Below are 15891 nucleotides of genomic sequence, written 5' to 3' on the forward strand. Positions count from 1 at the left end.
GCAAGGGGCCGCGGAGTGCGGGGAAAAAAGCGTTGAATGACAGGCTTCAAAAGACCAAAAAATGTTTATCGATTATCCTGCCCCTCGCACGCGTTTGCAATTGTGCGGTCGCCAACGCGCCGACGATACACTTCAGGCTTCACACGACTCGCTTAGTATATACTGTCGTGCGCAATGGCGACCAACGGTCAAGTCAACGGCGCTGCCGTTAATGAGCCGCATAAATCGTTTGACACGATCCTCGTCCTCGATTTTGGGTATGACTCCTCTTCTGCGCAAGATAACTACGGGCTGATGGATGCTGCAGATCTCAGTACTCTCATCTGATCACTCGGAGGCTCAGAGAGATCAACGTCTATTCTGAAATGCTGCCATGTACCCAGAAGATCGCAGAACTGCCCTGGAAACCAACCGGAGTCATTCTCTCGGGCTCGCCCTACTCGGTCTATGATGCAGATGCGCCGCATGTCGACCCAGCTGTCTTTGAACTAGGTGTTCCCATCCTCGGCATATGCTATGGGCTTCAAGAGCTGGCCTGGCACCACGGCAAGAACGTGGCGGCCGGTGACAAGAAAGAGTACGGGCACGCCTATCTGAACATTCAGCGGCACACTGGCAAGCAGGAACATATCGACAGACTTTTCGAAGGCCTGGACGACCAGACTGAAGTTTGGATGAGCCATGGAGACAAGCTTTCCAAATTGCCCGATAGCTTCGAACCCATTGCGAGCACCAAGAATGCCCCTTTTGCAGGTATCGCGAGTACGGATAAGCCTTATTTTGGCATCCAATTCCATCCCGAGGTGACGCATACTCCTTGTGGGAAGGAAGTGATCAAGAACTTTGCAGTCAACATCTGCAAGGCGCGCCAAGAATGGAGCATGGAGGCCTTTGTTGACAAGGAGATCGAACGAATCCGCGCTACTGTCGGACCCAAGGGCCAAGTGATTGGAGCCGTTAGCGGAGGTGTCGACTCGACAGTCGCTGCTAAGCTGATGCAACAGGCCATTGGCGATCGCTTCCATGCTGTGCTGGTCGACAACGGCGTGCTGCGCATGGACGAGGCCAAGACTGTGGAGAAGAGGCTGCGAGAACACCTTCAGATCAACCTTGAAGTAGTAGATGCAACTGATTTGTTCCTTGGTAAGCTCAAAGGGGTGGCCGACCCGGAAAAGAAGCGCAAGATCATTGGCAACACCTTCATCGAGATCTTCCAGGACAAAGCCAAGGCTATTGCGAAAGCCGCGGAGCAGACACCAAGTGCCGGCGATATCGAGTTTCTGCTGCAAGGCACACTCTACCCAGACGTCATCGAAAGCATTTCTTTCAAAGGCCCTTCAGCCACTATCAAGACCCACCACAATGTGGGAGGTTTGCTCAAAGATATGCACTTGAAGCTTATTGAGCCACTTCGAGAGCTTTTCAAAGACGAGGTCAGAGCACTTGGAACTACTCTTGGCATCCCCGAGGAATTGGTCTGGAGACATCCCTTCCCAGGACCGGGTTTGGCTATCCGTATCCTCGGGGAGATCAACGAGGAGCAGCTTCGAATCGCTCGCGAGGCGGACAAAATCTTCATCGACGAGATCGTGGCAGCCGGCCTGTACCGGAAGACCTCGCAAGCATTCGCTGCTCTGTTGCCGGTCAAGGCTGTGGGTGTCATGGGCGACAAGAGAGTGCATGCACAGGTCATCGCTCTCCGCGCAGTGGAGACGACGGATTTCATGACGGCAGACTGGTATCCCTTCGATGGCGAGTTCTTGAAGCGTGTCAGTCGTAGGATTGTTAACGAGGTCGATGGCGTCTGTCGAGTCGTTTACGATGTCACCAGCAAGCCGCCTGGCACCATAGAAATGGAGTAACTGGCCAGATCAGTACTTGGCTCGGCGTAACAAGGCTAGACGAAGAAAGATAGATGCCATCCGCAAGGACTGGCAAAGCTTGCACAGTACGACGATAGAACGAGTTGCGAATTTTCAGGATGGGCTGTCAGGCATTTTGGGAGAGGCTCTGGGGGAACAGCAGGCGCAGGAGATTCCAGAATTGATGTCAAGTTCCATACCTCATTCCTGCCTCACTTTCTTTACTTACATCCGAACTTAGCATTCACGTTGACCCTTCGTTCAGAAAAGCGATCACCGCACGCACATCCTTATTTTGGGCCCAACCGCATATTGTCATTTACATGCCCAATCATGGCATAATGTCAAGCCACTCGGTGGTTCAATATGCTCGGTATCATCGATTAGCTCTTCCGCAGTCCACTCCCGACCTACTGAAGCGTCTGGCCTCGGTTTCACCAATCAACAGTGAACAAACCCAGCTTCATCATCCATCACTTGCACCTGTCGAAGATCTAATTCCCGAAGACAAATTCCAGCTGAGTCAGGCTGCTGCAACGTATCTAAGCGACCTGACCATACCGAAACCAGAGCTGAGATGGGACCATGTGCTCGAAGATCCGTACCGTCATCAAAAGTTAGTGGTGGAAGTTCCGCTGCTGAGAAGCAACCATGACAGAGATATGCGCTGGTTCAAGAGGCCCATGGACCTGAAGAAACTCATCCATGAACTTGCTGCGAACACTGGACCGGACGGCTTGTCGTCCGTAGAGGAGTCGCAGTGGCTAGTTGAGTGCAGCGCCGCTACGGAGGCTTTCTCGACCGAGATCCATTATCCACGGCTCGAATCGTCTCCGACTGCGATGAGGCGTTTGACGGTCGCTATGACTGATAGCTGCACCCAAAGAGACCTGGACGACTCCTATACCGACGAGATTGTCAGGCTACAGGTGTGTAGCTCAGTATTAGCGGGCTGTAATACTGACTGATGCTCTCAGAGCCGACAACTGGAACCCTTTACTCCTATGCTTTCACCCACAGTCCATGCTATGGGTGAGGTAGCACTTCCACTAGTACCACAGCTAGGCCTCGAACCACGGTCGGAGAACTCATCAGACTCTGACAACCTCATGCTCCATCTTGAGCAGACCATGAAGAAGCATGACCAGATCTGTACGAGCGACATCAACGATGGGAGCCCGTGCAAAGTTCGTCAGGTTCTAGCAGAAGCATCAAAGACGCCAGAGCGTCGACGAACCCCACGATCCATCTCACCAATAAGCCAAAACGTTCAAATCAATGCAACAGGCCTTAAGTTGGAGGTTCCGATCGTATTAACATCGCCATCGAAATCTCAATCAAATAATATCTCCAAAGATGCGATGAACGCTTTCTTTGAAGACTTTCTAATCTTTCCGGAAGAAGAGAAGGATACTCACGTCAAGCAGTTAGAGAAAGATCCGCTCAGGAGGCAGCTTGATGTATACAACGAGTGCGAGCTCAACAAGATCTGGACGTCAACCCCATCGCCTCAAGATCGCGATCTTCGCCTTCCGGTGCCGCATATGAACGAAGGATGGCAACCCGGGGCCAGAAAGCTGTCTGTCCAGAAGATCATCAGTGGCGATGATCTCGTGATGAGCCACCAAGATCCCCCCAGACTGGCCCAACTCAACTGGGTTCCAATGACCAAGAACTCGACAAAGCCAGTCCTGAACGAGAACCTCGAAGGCTCAGACAGTGTTCAATCTTATCTTGATATCCCAAAGATAGTGACGCGTAGCGAAGAGCTTCTCTGGAAAGAACCAGGATTAAGGCTGCTGGAACCATATGACTCAGAGGACGAAGACGAGGAGCTTGAGATCGATAGAACCCTCGTCAACTCGCTCGGCGCAAACCTCGACAGAGTTGCAGGTGAGAAGCACGCTCTGCAGGACGATTCTTGCACATGGACAGAGCAATCAACGGTCTCTAAAGCCATCAGAACCCGCTATGCCCCAAAAGCGCCGATTGCATGCGAACCCGATAGAATCCCAAAACAGGATTTCGCTGCCCGTCATCAAGTGTCTGAGCCGATGTTAAAAGCTGCTGTGGGCAGGAAGACGGGTATGGAAGCGAGCTCACGCCCTGAAAATGGTCCCCGGCTCAATCCTTTCATGGCAGGCAAGCCTGATGGGCCCAACCACAAGTCACTCTACATGATACCGGATGTAACTGGTGCTGCACCGAGAAAGTTCTCAGCTAGTGGCTCACTCGCCGCGTTCCTAGATTTGAGAGGTGGCCAGTTCAAGAAACCTACCCTACCCGCTACTGGCCCATCCCCTGCCATTGATCTCTATTCGAACCCCACGGAAGATGCCAGCGACGCCATACAGAGCTCACAGGTTTCTGTCGCTGCACCAGATGAGCACATTGAGGTCCCGTCGACGCCGAGCGACTTGATCAGCCGTAGCTCCACACCAGTTCCAGCCATTGAGGCCATCTTGGAAGAAAGGGTTGTGGTTATGGACGAGAGACTGGTGAGCCAGAGACCTTTGATGGCGCTCATCAATCGACAGGAAGACGATCTTCTCAGGGTGATCTATCGTGATCTGCATGGGTTGGCAGAGATCATTCTTAACCCGACGATGTGCGTCATATACACCAACGTACAAGCGCTGAAACAGAAGAACTTGCCTGGTCAGCGGTCCAACATCGTCAACACCCTGCACGACCGGATCCGCCAGGCAAGCGTCCAGTTTGAAACACTCTTCATCATTGTCACCACAAACGCAGCCGATATACAAAACCACGCTCATGCAATCACGGACTTCACAGCCTTTTGCGCCAGCTTTCAAGCCATCGGTGCAAATGTGTGTCCGATCTGGATGGCTGCGGGCGGTGCCGCCCCCACCTCTAGAGACAAAGCGTCTGACGCCCTCACCGCATGGACTTGGCGCCTCATAACGCAGCACGGCCTTCGAAGAAACGACAGCATGTCATTTATCGATGACGCCACGCTCTGGGAGCTCTTCCTCCGTGAAGCTGGCGTGAATGCCCTGGCTGCGCAATTGATGCTGGGGATGTTGAAGAAGGAAACCTCTGTGCAGGTAAGTGGTGATTGCCATCGGGTTGGGAACGGCGGAGGAGGGACATGGGGGCTGAGGAAGCTGGTCAGCATGTCGAGGCACGAGAGGGAGGAGATGTTTGCGAGATTCGTGGGTAGAAAATGTCTCAGGCAAGTGGACAATATAGTTACCCGGACTACGTCAACAGCTCGGCCGTAGACGTGTCGATAACCACGAAGCTACACAACGGTCAACGGACCAACCGGCGTTGTCCGTAGTCAAATAGATCTGAACCCAAAGCTGTACACGATCTATTCCAGAGGATGTGAAGTACTAGTCTAGCGCAGCCTCCATAGTCGCTATACCTGCAAGCCCATCTCCTGACTCAGCTCCTCCAAGCCCCTCAACAGCTCCTCCCTCCCCTCCACTTCAGTAACCGCGCCTGCAGATTCAGATCCATAACGGAGCCCACGCAGCAATTGAACAACCACGATCTTGACGTTCTCCGCATCGGCCTTGTGCGTTGCCGTGGGCTCCCCGTCCACTTCCCCCGCATCGGCTGCCGGCGGGCCCTGAAGACCCTCTCTATCCTCTCTCACGACCGCTCCCAACACGTCGAGAAGCACGCGTTTCTGAGCGATGAAGGCTGGCAGAAGCTCTGGGAACGCGTGCGGTGGTGTGGTGGAGAGCAGGAGGCCCAGGCCGAAGACGCCTTGGGAGCGGGAGCCGGCGGTGGGGGAGTCGGTGGTGAGGAAGAGGAGGGGTAGGAGAAGCGGTGGTATGGAAGGAGGTGTGCCATTGGTGACTGTGGAGGCGAAGATGGTTGTTTGGTCTGCGTCAGCGTTGGTGGGAGTGGTGGTAGTTTCGGGGCGGGCTGCGACGAGGGAGATGTTGCGCAGAATCTCGATGCTATACCGCCCGATTTCGAGCTTTGTGTTGGTATCGAGTGTGCGGTCGAAGAGGGCGAGGATGTTGGCGTGGAGGAGGGCGAAGGAGGGGAGGGATGAGAGCGGGGTCTGCAAGGAGCGGAAGAGGAGGCGTGTGAGAGCGATTGATTCGCGGTGGATGGTCAGGGTGTGAGATTGAGATTGGGATTGGGACTGAGCCTGGGTTGGTAGCGAGGAGATGGAGGTGGAGATGGAGGTGGAGCTGGGTTGCTGAAGGCGCTGGGTCAGATTCTCCAGAAGATCAGGATTAGATAAGAGGTGGTGCTGCGTGCGACGGTCCAGAGCAAGACGGCCGATGAGGTCAAGGGCGGGGACAGTGACGATGTGTGATGATGAATCGCATAGAACACAGACCACAGCTGAGCTCAATTGTTGAGCCGTGTGATGTTCATGGATCAGTGTGACATGATCCGCACTCGTGATAGCATTTGCCAGAAGCACAATGATGCTTGCAATCTGGGGAGGACTTGCTGTTCCAGATGCCGATCCCAGCGTTTCCAGTCTTCGAACTAGTGCCTGGAACACGGTAGACTCTGGTGAAACGGCAGACGCATATTCGGGTAGGGCGGAGAGCGTGTATACCATCTGCAGCAGAGAATCTCTGTAGGACTTCAGGTCCGGGTCTCCTGGGGCACCAATCGTGAAGAGATTGATAAGGTGCTTCAGCCGTTCGCTCCCTTGTAAGAATCTCAGTTGCACTTGCTTCTGTGTGAGAACATTGAGGAATATTTGGAGGATGGCCTGCTGTGAGTCGTTGTCTTCCTCGGCAAGGGGGATGCCGCACTCGACAAGGCTCTGCAGCAGCTCATCAGCTCGGGATGGCCACTTCCCCTCGTCCTCGCCTGCTATCTGGTGCATACCGAACAGAGCAGGTCTGCTTGCCATTTCTGCAAGATCAGCTAACAGACCAAACAACTGCTGGTCACGTTGCATTCTCGGGTTTAGAAAGAGCCCGACTGCCATCAGAGCCTCTCCGTCGTGCTCGATATACTGTCCCAAAGCCTGCTCGGCTTTAGTCAGTTGCGTCGAGGCATCCAAATTGTCTAAGCTCTGCTGCTTCCCATTTGCATCAACTGCAATTTCGTCGTAGTCGACACAGACGTTGTAAAGCGTGGGAAGCAGTACATCCAGTGCTCTCCGTTTTAGCACCAGTCGTTTTAGGTGGCTGATGCCGTCCCTTTGGACAAGTACACGCCGGCTGACATTGTCGTCGGCACAACAGTTGGCTATCAGGCGAAGAGTTGGTCGGAGCAGCTCGTCACCCTGAGCAATGGATTCATTGGCGATCACCCGCCTTGCAACTTCCAGGATGCAATCAGGTGGTTTTGTCAAGTTTGAGACGGGGTCCTGTTCGCTTCCGGGCGAAGACGCATGACCGAATAGTGGTCGCCAGAAGGCATGTGCTCTCGTGGCATCAGCAAGAATACACATGAAAGGAGCTAGCCAGGACGCTTCATGATTCAGTGCTTGATCCAGCAAATTGGCGAGTCTCTCAAGAGCAACGGAGATGTGGCGGGCAAGATCATCGTCCGGGACCGGCTCACAGAGACGAGTGACACGGTCATCGAGCCCAAAGTTGTACTGACTGGCGACGTGTACTATCTTCGGAAAGATATCTCTGCAAGCCTTTGTTTGTCAGGAAAAACTTCATCATGTTTGACGAGGGCGGCCGCTTGCATGATGGATCGATCGTGGGCCAACTCACATTTTCTGCTTGCATTATAACGGAGTTCCAAGTCTAACAAGTCATATCTAGGACTTGTATTTCTTGTTTCGGGTCAAAGTGGGCTTGATCAGATCTGCTGAGCAGTTACTGTCTGAGTGTACTGCAAGAGATGGAGGGACCATAGGACGAGGCTGAAGAAAACGAGGGGACGAGCTGTACGGTGGAGGGAGCGGCGCACGCGTGCAATCCCACCCCTGCTCCAAGTTCCGAAAGTCGCGGCGTGGTGAAAAAGACCACATTTCCATCACATCTACATCGTCCCTCACGGCCACAACACGCGACTCGCAACCTCATTCTCTCACCGACGGTAGCCTGCCCACAATGACGCGTGCCGCGCAGACTATTTCCTTTGCACTGCTGGTGTCCTCGGTACGGCGTGGCCTCTCCTTTAGAGGTCACCAGTAGCTAATGATCCGGTCACAGGCATACCTCCTGCTGGCGCTTCCACTACTGACGGAGAACTCGCCCATTCCATCTATCCTGCCAGCGAAGATCCAGAACGAAATCGTCCCAGTGCTGCCATTTTGGGCTGTGATTTCACTCGGCGCGTACCTGCTTGGCCGACTTGGACTCGGTGTCCTCACCTTCAACGATACCCACGATGCCTATGTCGAGCTCCAGACTCAGATCGAACAGGCCAAGAAGGATCTGTCGGCCCGCAAAGTCGGCACCGATTAGAATGTGAGACGATGAATGAGGCGTCAGAAACATGGTCCAAATAACATGGAATGCAGAAGGTGTGCTACTGCAGAAGAGAGGTTTTCTACAGCCCGCAGTTCGTGCTGTTCCATTCTATGCTGAAAGTCTAATGGAGAGACCCAGAGCCCAACCCTATGGCCCAGCTACGGCGCTCTTGGTTTTAGCCAGCTCGTCATGCTCATCGATGTTGGTGGCCTCCCATGGATAGCAGATCCATACATCCGAGACGGTCACTGCAGCCAGATAGCGCTTATCATCGATCATATCTTTTGGCAGATGGCCTTTCTTCTCCTTGTCCTTGTTGTGCAGCACGAATATGGAGAACTTGGTCTGCTCGGTTCTGCCTAGCTGCTGTCGCGCTTGCTCAACATCCTTCTCCAGTTCCCGCACGGCGTACTCGAGTGTGGTGCGAGTATCATCCACCTCATCCACGATCAGGACATTTTTGCCGATCAAGTTGGCCATCTCCAGCGACGAGAGGTCCAGCCACTGCGTGCGGGTCACCTTGGTGCCTGGTTGTTCGACAGGGTCGCCGCCGGAGAGTTGCTCGTACAGACTGAGACCAATAGCCTGGATGGGAATATTGGGGGCACCTGGCTGCTTAAGAAAAGATCTCTGCTCCCACATCAGTCCCCTCGTGCGCTCGCGTGACTCGTTCGCCCACTTACCAGGATTCTAGCCGGGACATAGCCGCCACCGCCGATGGCAATCATAAGATTTGGCGTGAATTCATCGAGGATCCGGGGTGCCGCGGCCTGGCACAGTTTATGTACCTGGAGTCAAGCAAGTGTGAGCCTCATGTCGGCCGAGTGGGCAAGTTTGGTGCGAGGTTACCTCGTTGTACGTGACGTAGACTTTTTCAACCATTTTGACGGCAACACTAAGATGTCGAGCTGGAGGGAGAGGAAGAAGGAGTAGCGAAGAGGACGAGGTTGTGGTCGAGTCCGAAGTTCATTGCAACCCAGAGAACAACGCTGCTGGTGCCGGGTCGCAAAAAATTACAGGCAGGCCACAACGCGGCGCTGGCCGACAGGCCCGACTCGACTGCCCCGCCATTCCCATCACGCGCTATTCCCTTTTTGACACCAGCATGTTTATGCGGATACATGAAATAGAGAAGAGTCAAGAGTCACGGCTTATTGTCCTACCAATCTCGCTCAGGTCGATGCTCTGCCCTACAGCTATACCTCGATGATGGGCCTTATGCACTGTGTTCCCCAATCACGCTCATCACTCGGCCAGACTCATCCACAGTCACCTTCGTCTTCTCCAGGCTCTTCTTGACTGGATTCTTCGCCTCAAAGATCTCCGTCATCTCCTCCAGCGTTTTGCCTACAGTCTCGACAAAGTAGAAGAATATAACAACCATCTAGAGCCTGTCAGTATATTGCTCAAGGACCATTGATCGACTACGGATCCGATTCTGCTTACCTCGACACCAATCCACCCGATGTTTCCCAAATACAGCTTCCATCCAATGGCCTCAATACCAACGGCAATGCCGTAAGTATAAACGACCATGGCAATATTGAGGAAGAGGAAGTTGGCCCCTGATCCCTTGGCTCGCGTGCGGTTCTCGAGACACTCGACACTGTAGAGTGTCTAGAGTGGCGTCCATTCCCAAGCCTATTCTCGTCCGTCCCTGTCCGCGAGCCAAAGAGCAGACGACTTACGAAGAAAATGCCGAAAATGTAGATGGCAACGATGACACCATAGCCGAGATCCGGATGATCCTCGCTTTCGGCAGTGAAGGCTCTCAGAAGACAGTATGCGAATAGCCCGCCCGCCAGTCCGCCCAGCAGCATCTTCCGCCGGCCAAGTTTGTCAAGCAGCGAAGCGCCGTAAATCGCGCCCATCATACTACAAAATGGGTTGATGGCAGTCAGCAGCAGCTGCGTCGAAGGGTCCTGGATCCCTGCCTGCTTCAACATTTGTGGCATAAAATACGACACCTGCCACCGGTTAGGTCTCATTCACGCTGGAGTTCACATAGGGGCATACGTACCACATTGTTACTACTTCATTGACCGAAGAAGGCCATTGCAATGACCATTGCCAACCTGTAGCGCGCAGTACGGGTGTTGAAAAGCTCGCGAAAATCCCATTCTCATTGCGCTGGAGGCTCATCTGCTCGACAATTCCATTGACCTGCAGGGTCACGATCGGCGCATGGACGTCCCCGTCGGCATGATACTTGGCAAAATCTTTATAGCCTCTTCTCGACGGTCCTGATTGATGAGCCAGCGTGGGCTCTCCGGGAAGCAATATATGAAAATCATGGCGATGGCGGGCATGATACACTGCACAAGAGTGGGGTTGCGCCATGCCCAGCTATTCTTCAAGTGAAGATCGCTGCCGTACGTCGTCCAGCCGGCAAGGATATTGCCAGAGAAGAGGGTGCAAAGACTGAGGGAAGAGGAGTTCTCATCAATGCTATGAGGGATCTGGGGCTCTCTCCGTCTATATTCCCCCCAGCAAAAAAAGAACCATCATTGCCCCTCCGGACACTTGCATCACTGGCCCTCCTGTCTTTGCCTACCCACCAGAAGTTGTTGTCAGGGGTACCGTCAGTCTCGACTTGTTGCTGTGAAATCTGTGACTTACACATTCCAGCTTGAGACCCACGGTACGAAGGGTGGGCCAATTCGACGATATACGCCGGCCCTGCCGCACTGGCTATAGCAGCATCAAAGCCCAGCACGGAGCGTCCGCCAATGAACATGCCAGTGGAATTGGCAGGAGTCTAGATAGCAGTCCCAACAACGACAATAAAGCAGCCGATCATGATACACCAGCGACGGCCGAGGCCGTCAGCCAGCAGACCGCAGACCGGGAAGGCGGCGATCTGACCGAGGCTGTAGATGATGCAGATGATGCCAGTCGGGGAGCCTGCGCCTGAGAGACCAAATGTCTCGTGGTACTCGGTCATGGCGCCGATCGATCCCATCAGCGAAGAGGCGAAGCCGTTTAACGTGGACACAAGGTATCCAACAGAGCACTGAGGTACGTTAGCAGAGCCGATGGTTCAGTGGAGAGGAGTAACAAGAAACCCACGATCAACCATAGCTTGATCATGCCTTTGGAGAACATACGAGCCTGATTGGCCTCATTCGCAACCGCCAGCGCGGCTGCTGCTGGGTTGGCATCAACGCGATGGACGGAAACCAACCGCCTCCTTCTCACGAGCCATGTCGACCACCTCAACGGAGGCTTTGTGAGCTTCAGCCATGAGATCAAGGAAACAGTGGTGGGTATGAGACACTTGAAGACTGGGGCGGTCGATCCACGAACCGAAAGGGTGGGACACCATAGTTATGTGGTAATACAGGCTCGGCCACACGTAGCCGAACACCATGCAAGCGGGTGGGAGCCAAGCACGAGATGCCATACTTTGTCGAGCAACAATGGGTTTCGGGAACGCCATTCTTAGCTCTCCGGTGGCGGCCAACAAGCCATTCTGGGGTAGTATAGGCAAGTGTTCAACATGTCCAAGTGGGCATCAGGGTTGTTCTACGGTTCCATGGCGACGTTGAAGCAGGGTCGGTGCCTCTCTGTCCTTGTGAAGCGTAGCTCCAGTACTGACTGGGACTGCCATTCGTGTTGATCTTTGTGTTCGAGCTGAAATGCAGGAGCTCTGAGATGTCGACAAGATCGATAGTCTGGCAGCGGGCCTGCGTGAGCGAACCCTTCGCTGATGCCTAGAACTCGGGGAGATGAGCCCCAAAGCTCGACTCCCTCGCATTATGCAAACCGTCCTCACAGCGTCTCGTGGCCTGACGACAGATTCATGCTCTTTTGCAAGTGGCACAGACTCGAGGACAACTCCGGTGGTGGGCGTGGCGTTTACCTCGTAGTATCGAATCAGAAAAGCGCAACGTTGCATCCTCAAGTCTGGGGGGGCTTGACTACTTGGGTAGATCAACCTGCCCCGGGGTCCGCCAGCCCCGGGCGGCGGGTCTTGTACATCTCCAAGTGGAACCGTCCTCTCACCACAGTACCATCAATCCGCTGGGCGGAGAAACCCCGCCAACGTCTCTCGGCTTCTGCCACGTCTGTGTTGGACGTACGTTGTGCCTGCCTGGGCTTGTCAGACGTCAAGGGAAGGTGCAAGCTTGACGGAACAAGACCCAGACGTCTGCAGAGACAGCCCTCCCTCATTCCTTTCCGAGTGTCCTTGCCAATAGTGGACGGCGGTACATGATGTCTGGCACATTCCCGCCATCGACGCCTGACTGGTCCAATATCGAGGTGATCCACAAGGGCACGCTTGCCCCCCGCTCATACTTCTTCTTGTACGACGACGAGGCGGCGGCGCTCAAGGCCGACATCAGTGCTTCATCCTCGGTCAACCTGAGCGGTACATGGAAGTTCCAGCACAGTAAGAGCCCCTTTACAGCTCCCCATGGTTTCGAGGAGCCCAACTATGATACTTCCACATGGAGCGACATCCAAGTGCCCAGCCATTGGCAGCTACAGGGTTGGGGTGCGCCTCATTACACCAACTTCAACTACATCATTCCTGTTGACCCCCCACACGTTCCATACGATGACAACCAAACCGGTAGCTATGTCAGAAAATTTGTGGTTCCCAAGGACTTTGTCGACCAGCAGATCAGACTCCGCTTCGAGGGCGTCGACTCTGCCTTCCACGTCTATGTGAATGGGAGGGAGGTTGGGTACTCCCAAGGCTCTCGCAACGCCTCTGAATTCGATATCACTGCCTTCCTTGACACTCCTGGCGAGAACACGTTGGCTGTCCGTGTCTATCAGTGGTCGGACGGAAGCTATATCGAGGATCAAGATCAGTGGCGCTTCAGTGGCATCTTCAGAGACGTGCTACTTGTGGCCTTTCCCCACACCCACATTGAGGACTTTCACGTGCAGACTCTCCTGGACGACGAGTACAAGGATGCAGACCTGCAGGTCAAGGTCACCACACAGGGAACCGGACCCATCGACCTCAAACTGCTCGATATAACGGGACAGGCAGTGGCCTCAGATACGAAGCACGCCGCTGACGTGTCCACTGCTTTCTCCATGAAACTTGCCAATCCTCGGAAATGGAGCGCCGAGGACCCCAACCTATACAAGCTCGTCCTTTCTTTTGGCGGTCGGTTCATCGCACAGAATGTCGGCTTTCGTCGAATCGAAATTGTTAATGGCATTTACAAGGTCAATGGCCGACGCATCGTCTTCCGCGGCGCCAATAGGCATGAGCATCATCCCCTGCACGGGCGAGCTGTTCCTTACGACTTCATGAAGCAAGATCTGCTGATAATGAAGAAACACAACATCAACGCCATCAGGACCTGCCATCAGCCGAGTGATCCGAGACTTTACAGTCTTGCCGACGAGCTTGGTTTCTGGATCATGGACGAGGCAGACCTCGAGTGCCATGGTTTTAGTGTTATCGATCAGCAGGCCATGCCCGAGGAGGACAAGATCAAGTCGGCAGCTGACCAGCAGAATCTGAGCTATGATCGCGCCGCTCGCTGGACGTCGGACAACCCAGAATGGAAGGATCAGTACGTTGATCGTGCCGTGCAACTCGTTAACCGGGACAAGAACCATCCCTGTGTTATCATGTGGTCCCTGGGCAACGAAGCAATGTACGGCCGCAATCACCAAGCCATGTATGACAAGATCAAGACTCTCGATACAAGTCGTCCCGTTCACTACGAAGGAGACAGGGAAGCCAAGAGTGCGGATCTGTTCTCCCAGATGTATTCCTCGGTGGACAGCATCATCGATTTCGCCAAAGAAGAGAACTTCACCAAGCCTCTGGTCCTTTGCGAGTTCATCCACGCCATGGGCAATGGCCCTGGCAACATCAAGGAGTATGTCGATGCTTTTTACAAGTACCCGCGCCTGCAGGGCGGCTGGGTATGGGAATGGGCGAACCACGGTCTCCTCAGCAAAGATCGCAAGACCGGCGCCGAGTTCATGGCCTATGGTGGTGATTTTGGTGACGAGCCCAATGACTACAATTTCATCATGGATGGCGTACTGTTCTCAAACCACACTCCGACCCCTGGCTTGATTGAGTACACCAAAGCCATCGAGCCGGTCCAAGTCCTGAGCCATGCCGACGGCAAAGTCACAATCATCAATCGCTACGATACAATCAGTCTCAACCACCTCAAGTGCGAAGCCCAGCTCGTGGGCGATGGTGTCAAGAAACCTCTGGGTTCCATCTCCATCCCCAGCAATATCGACCCCCATACCGAGGCCATCCTCTCCATCCCGGAGCTGGATGTCCACGACCTCAAAGGCGATATCTACCTCCAGCTCGACTTCTCCCTCGCCAACCTCACTCTCTGGGCCGCTGCAGGACACATAACGTCGACCTCCCAACTCCAACTTCAAGCGCCGTTCGCCCTCTCCGCCTCCCTCCCAGTCCCGACCCCCGATGCAGCCGTCCCCAGCATAGTCCAACACGCTTCGTCCCTCACTATTACCACTGCAAGCACAATCTTCACTCTTTCCCTCGCCAGCGGTCATCTCACGTCGCTCATCAAGTCCGGCACCGAACACATCCACGCCTCCCTAGGACCACACCTGACCCTCTCCCGCGCCCTGACCGATAACGACCGCCCCCAGGATGGCCAAGACTGGCTGCGGAACTATTTACACCTCGCCCGCGGCCATATGCGCTCCATCTCCTGGTCCACTGATTCCACGAATCGCACCACCACTGTGACCGTGCAAGCCCGCCTGGCTCCCCCTGTCCTATCCTGGTCCTTCGCCGCCACCACCACCTACACCTTTCATCCTTCTGGCCGCCTACATATCCACGTGACCGGCAAACCACAGGGCGCAAACCTACCCCCGACCCTCCCGCGCATCGGCCTGGAGATGGGCTTGCCCCTCGCGTTCTCGCGCGTGGACTGGTTCGGCCGCGGGCCCGGCGAATCGTACAAGGACAAGAAGCTTAGCCAACAATTTGGTAATTGGGGCTTTGACAGTGTCGACGACTTGTGGGTTGACTACGAGTTCCCTCAGGAAGGTGGGAACCGTACCGACGTGCGCTGGGTACGCTTCTCCGCCCCCAGCCCTACAGACGCAGCATTATCCTCAGTGCAGCACGCCGCACAGGGCGTCGTCGGCCAGCTCGCCAACGCTATGTCCAACCTGTTTTCGCCAGGCGCGCAGACCGCGCCTCCGGCTTCAGCCCTCGGCGGGTCCGAATGCACCGTCGACACAACCCCGTCCGCACCAGCACCAGCACCCACAGCCCCATCATCAAGCCTAACAGCCCATTTCGGCTCTCGCCCCAACTTCTCCTTCCACGCCTCGCGGTACAGCTCCGCAGACGTGGATTCCGCCAAGCACCCCCACGAGCTGCATGCTCTGAAGCGTGACTACGTGATCCTACGCCTGGACGCCGACCACCATGGCCTGGGCACGGGGAGCTGCGGGCCCAAGACGCTGGACGAGTATGCGCTCAAGGTTGAAGGTGGAGGGTGGGAATTTGAGCTTGTGCTGGAGTAGTAGTAGTAGTAGTTGTAGGGGTGAGTGAGTGGCTGTCAGGTAAAGGGCAATAGGGTGAGAGACGAACTTTGAAGGACGGGAGGAAGTTTTGAACAGGCGAGAACGGCCTGCACTGCCCAGATTGATGGGGGTGTGTGTGT

The 15891-nt window shown here is 54.7% G+C and overlaps 9 protein-coding genes across 9 annotated transcripts; 4 read left to right on the forward strand and 5 right to left on the reverse strand.

The window, feature by feature from the left end:
- Positions 1-174: 174 nt before the first annotated feature.
- Positions 175-1862, forward strand: HMPREF1541_10100 (GMP synthase [glutamine-hydrolyzing]; the record flags this gene model as incomplete). Its single annotated transcript, XM_008714771.1, has 2 exons — positions 175-257; positions 308-1862. The coding sequence occupies 2 exons, from the start codon at positions 175-177 to the stop codon at positions 1860-1862; spliced, it is 1638 nt and encodes a 545-aa protein (XP_008712993.1).
- Positions 1863-2203: 341 nt separating this feature from the next.
- HMPREF1541_10101 (uncharacterized protein) lies at positions 2204-5107 on the forward strand (the record flags this gene model as incomplete). Its single annotated transcript, XM_008714772.1, has 2 exons — positions 2204-2791; positions 2840-5107. 2 exons carry the CDS (start codon positions 2204-2206, stop codon positions 5105-5107), a joined length of 2856 nt encoding a protein of 951 aa, XP_008712994.1.
- Positions 5108-5247: 140 nt separating this feature from the next.
- Positions 5248-7266, reverse strand: HMPREF1541_10102 (uncharacterized protein; the record flags this gene model as incomplete). The annotated part of the gene is made up of 1 exon (XM_008714773.1): positions 5248-7266. The coding sequence occupies one exon, from the start codon at positions 7264-7266 to the stop codon at positions 5248-5250; it is 2019 nt and encodes a 672-aa protein (XP_008712995.1).
- Positions 7267-7882: 616 nt separating this feature from the next.
- Positions 7883-8239, forward strand: HMPREF1541_10103 (uncharacterized protein; the record flags this gene model as incomplete). The annotated part of the gene is made up of 2 exons (XM_008714774.1): positions 7883-7930; positions 7985-8239. 2 exons carry the CDS (start codon positions 7883-7885, stop codon positions 8237-8239), a joined length of 303 nt encoding a protein of 100 aa, XP_008712996.1.
- Positions 8240-8392: 153 nt separating this feature from the next.
- On the reverse strand, positions 8393-9127 carry HMPREF1541_10104 (uncharacterized protein; the record flags this gene model as incomplete). The annotated part of the gene is made up of 3 exons (XM_008714775.1): positions 8393-8875; positions 8929-9033; positions 9095-9127. The coding sequence occupies 3 exons, from the start codon at positions 9125-9127 to the stop codon at positions 8393-8395; spliced, it is 621 nt and encodes a 206-aa protein (XP_008712997.1).
- Positions 9128-9461: 334 nt separating this feature from the next.
- Positions 9462-10116, reverse strand: HMPREF1541_10105 (uncharacterized protein; the record flags this gene model as incomplete). The annotated part of the gene is made up of 3 exons (XM_008714776.1): positions 9462-9629; positions 9692-9862; positions 9934-10116. 3 exons carry the CDS (start codon positions 10114-10116, stop codon positions 9462-9464), a joined length of 522 nt encoding a protein of 173 aa, XP_008712998.1.
- A 300-nt stretch (positions 10117-10416) lies between these two features.
- HMPREF1541_10106 (uncharacterized protein) lies at positions 10417-10982 on the reverse strand (the record flags this gene model as incomplete). Its single annotated transcript, XM_008714777.1, has 2 exons — positions 10417-10666; positions 10861-10982. The coding sequence occupies 2 exons, from the start codon at positions 10980-10982 to the stop codon at positions 10417-10419; spliced, it is 372 nt and encodes a 123-aa protein (XP_008712999.1).
- Positions 10983-11003: 21 nt separating this feature from the next.
- HMPREF1541_10107 (uncharacterized protein) lies at positions 11004-11189 on the reverse strand (the record flags this gene model as incomplete). The annotated part of the gene is made up of 1 exon (XM_008714778.1): positions 11004-11189. One exon carries the CDS (start codon positions 11187-11189, stop codon positions 11004-11006), a length of 186 nt encoding a protein of 61 aa, XP_008713000.1.
- A 1271-nt stretch (positions 11190-12460) lies between these two features.
- Positions 12461-15751, forward strand: HMPREF1541_10108 (uncharacterized protein; the record flags this gene model as incomplete). Its single annotated transcript, XM_008714779.1, has 1 exon — positions 12461-15751. The coding sequence occupies one exon, from the start codon at positions 12461-12463 to the stop codon at positions 15749-15751; it is 3291 nt and encodes a 1096-aa protein (XP_008713001.1).
- Between the last annotated feature and the right edge of the window lie 140 nt (positions 15752-15891).

The sequence above is a fragment of the Cyphellophora europaea genome (genome assembly GCF_000365145.1).
Source record: "Cyphellophora europaea CBS 101466 unplaced genomic scaffold supercont1.11, whole genome shotgun sequence".
In the NCBI taxonomy this organism is placed as follows: Eukaryota; Fungi; Ascomycota; class Eurotiomycetes; order Chaetothyriales; family Cyphellophoraceae; genus Cyphellophora; species Cyphellophora europaea.